This window comes from Eimeria acervulina, genomic scaffold, assembly GCF_000499425.1.
Source record: "Eimeria acervulina Houghton genomic scaffold, Eah_scaff2644, whole genome shotgun sequence".
Lineage (NCBI taxonomy): Eukaryota > Apicomplexa > Conoidasida > Eucoccidiorida > Eimeriidae > Eimeria > Eimeria acervulina.
The window spans coordinates 328-2235 of NW_013548145.1; the positions used below are offsets into that span (position 1 = coordinate 328).

Consider the following 1908-nt stretch of genomic DNA (forward strand, 5'->3'; position numbering starts at 1 on the left):
CAGGAGCAAAGAGAGTCATTCAGATGAACGAATACCTCAAAAGAAGACAAAAACATACAGCGGCAATCAAAGTTAAGAGCATGGAGAGTAGAAAGCCAAACCGGCTTACAGACACACCGGAAAGGAGACACGAGGTCTTTGTCTACAATAACTGCTAAAGTAATGCAAGAGGATCAGCCTTGTTGCTTCTGTTGTTGCCACCAAAATGTTGGTATCCGTTCTACTTGAACTCAAGGGCCCCCCAACGGAACCAGCTTCTTGCCTCGCTGCTTGGGGTGCAACTGAAACAGCAGTTTGTGGCTGCATCTTTCTTGCTGCAGCATCTGCTGCTGCTGCAGAAGTGCGTTGGTCTCGGGGCCGACTCGGGATGAGAAGTGGGGGGATGCTCCTTCTGCCCCCTGTTCTGCTGCTGGCCCTAGGACAGGCTATTGATATGGCAACAGCAGCAGCAAAGATGAGCGAGCATGCTGGCTTTTGGCTCCACAGGGACCCCAGCAAATTTCCAGTGCAGCAGCTGATTCTGCTGTGCTGCTGCGGGGCGCTGGTTGGGTATATGGCATTCGTCAAGGGGCTTTTAAGGGTGGGGACAGGGCTCTCTGCTGCCGCTGCTGGCGCTCACTTGCATGCAGCATTTGCTGCTGGAGCTGCAGCTGTAACTGCTAAGACGTGCACACTCGAAGTAGCAGCAGCAGAGCATACGGCAGCAGAAACGGAAGCAGCAGCAGGAGCGCGAATCCTGCTGCTGCAGCTGCTGCTTTTAATGTCTTGTACGGCAGCAGCTCCTAAAAACAAAGCAGAGCTGCACGACGAGAGAGAGGAGGAGCAGCAGCTGCTGCTGCATGCTTTGCGATGCATGGTAGGAGCTACAAGCGGCGTGGCTGCAGTGAAGTATCTATACACCCGAATATCATCTCCCTTATCGTGGGGGATTGCCTTCGAGGAGTTTTTGCCCCACCTTTCCCTCCTTTTGCTGCCAACTAAATTTCTTGCGAGTTGTTTTTCTCGCTCTGCTGCATAAGTTTTCTTTTTTTTTAAACCCTAGTCTCTAGCCCTTAGCATTCCCCTCGAAAGAGCATCTCCCCCCCGAGTGTAGCAAGGCAGCCACATGCAACAAAAAGAAATTCACTCCCCCAAAACTTAGCGAGGCATGTGCTGTAGATAGCGGGTAAGTCTCTTTCGGTGGGAGACTTCGACTTTAGCTGGGGATTGCCGCACTATGCAACAGAGTCAATAGCGTTAGGAAGAGGTTTCCCAGTGAAGAGTATGCCCTTCTCTGAGAAACTCTTTTTAACGCTTTTTTTCTGTGGCCGCGAACTAGCAACTGCCACCAAACTGTTCCACGCGGCCTAACTTTCAGTGACTCTGCTCATGCCCACGCTTGCAGGTGGCTGCAAATGAGTTGCGTAGAGGGTGTAGATGCTGGTGAAGAACTGCTTCGCATAAGACAAGCTTAGAAACCCACTTGGGGTGTCGATCTCCTGGCTGTGTAAAGTGAACTGCTTTTTGTGACCGCCACGCTTCTTAACACATGTCTCGAGAACAACAGTCTCCTTTAGTTGCCCCTCTTTGCAGCTACGTTGCTGCCACTCTTTGGGGCTAGCTTCGGACATTTTCTTTGATTATCTGTATCCTTGTAGAAGATCATCACTAATTATGGTAAGGTGGCATCCCCTATGATGGCGTTTCCACGTTAGGGGGAAGGATATGATTTAAGCCAACGCGTTAAACAGCGAAAGAACAGCGAAGCGCCTCAACCACTGCATGCGGAACGTCTTCGGTTCGCCCTACTGCGTACTTTGAAGAGCGTGCAGTTCGCCTACGAGCACCTCGCCTGTAGTGAACAGTTACTCTTAGCCGTTACTACGTATGCCACCTAAGTGCGTCTGACTAGATATACACGCTACACAA

The 1908-nt window shown here is 50.9% G+C and overlaps 1 protein-coding gene across 1 annotated transcript; it reads left to right on the plus strand.

Moving 5' to 3' along the window:
* Positions 1 to 205: 205 nt before the first annotated feature.
* On the plus strand, positions 206 to 1018 carry EAH_00067160 (hypothetical protein, conserved; the record flags this gene model as incomplete). The annotated part of the gene is made up of 1 exon (XM_013392587.1): positions 206 to 1018. The coding sequence occupies one exon, from the start codon at positions 206 to 208 to the stop codon at positions 1016 to 1018; it is 813 nt and encodes a 270-aa protein (XP_013248041.1).
* Between the last annotated feature and the right edge of the window lie 890 nt (positions 1019 to 1908).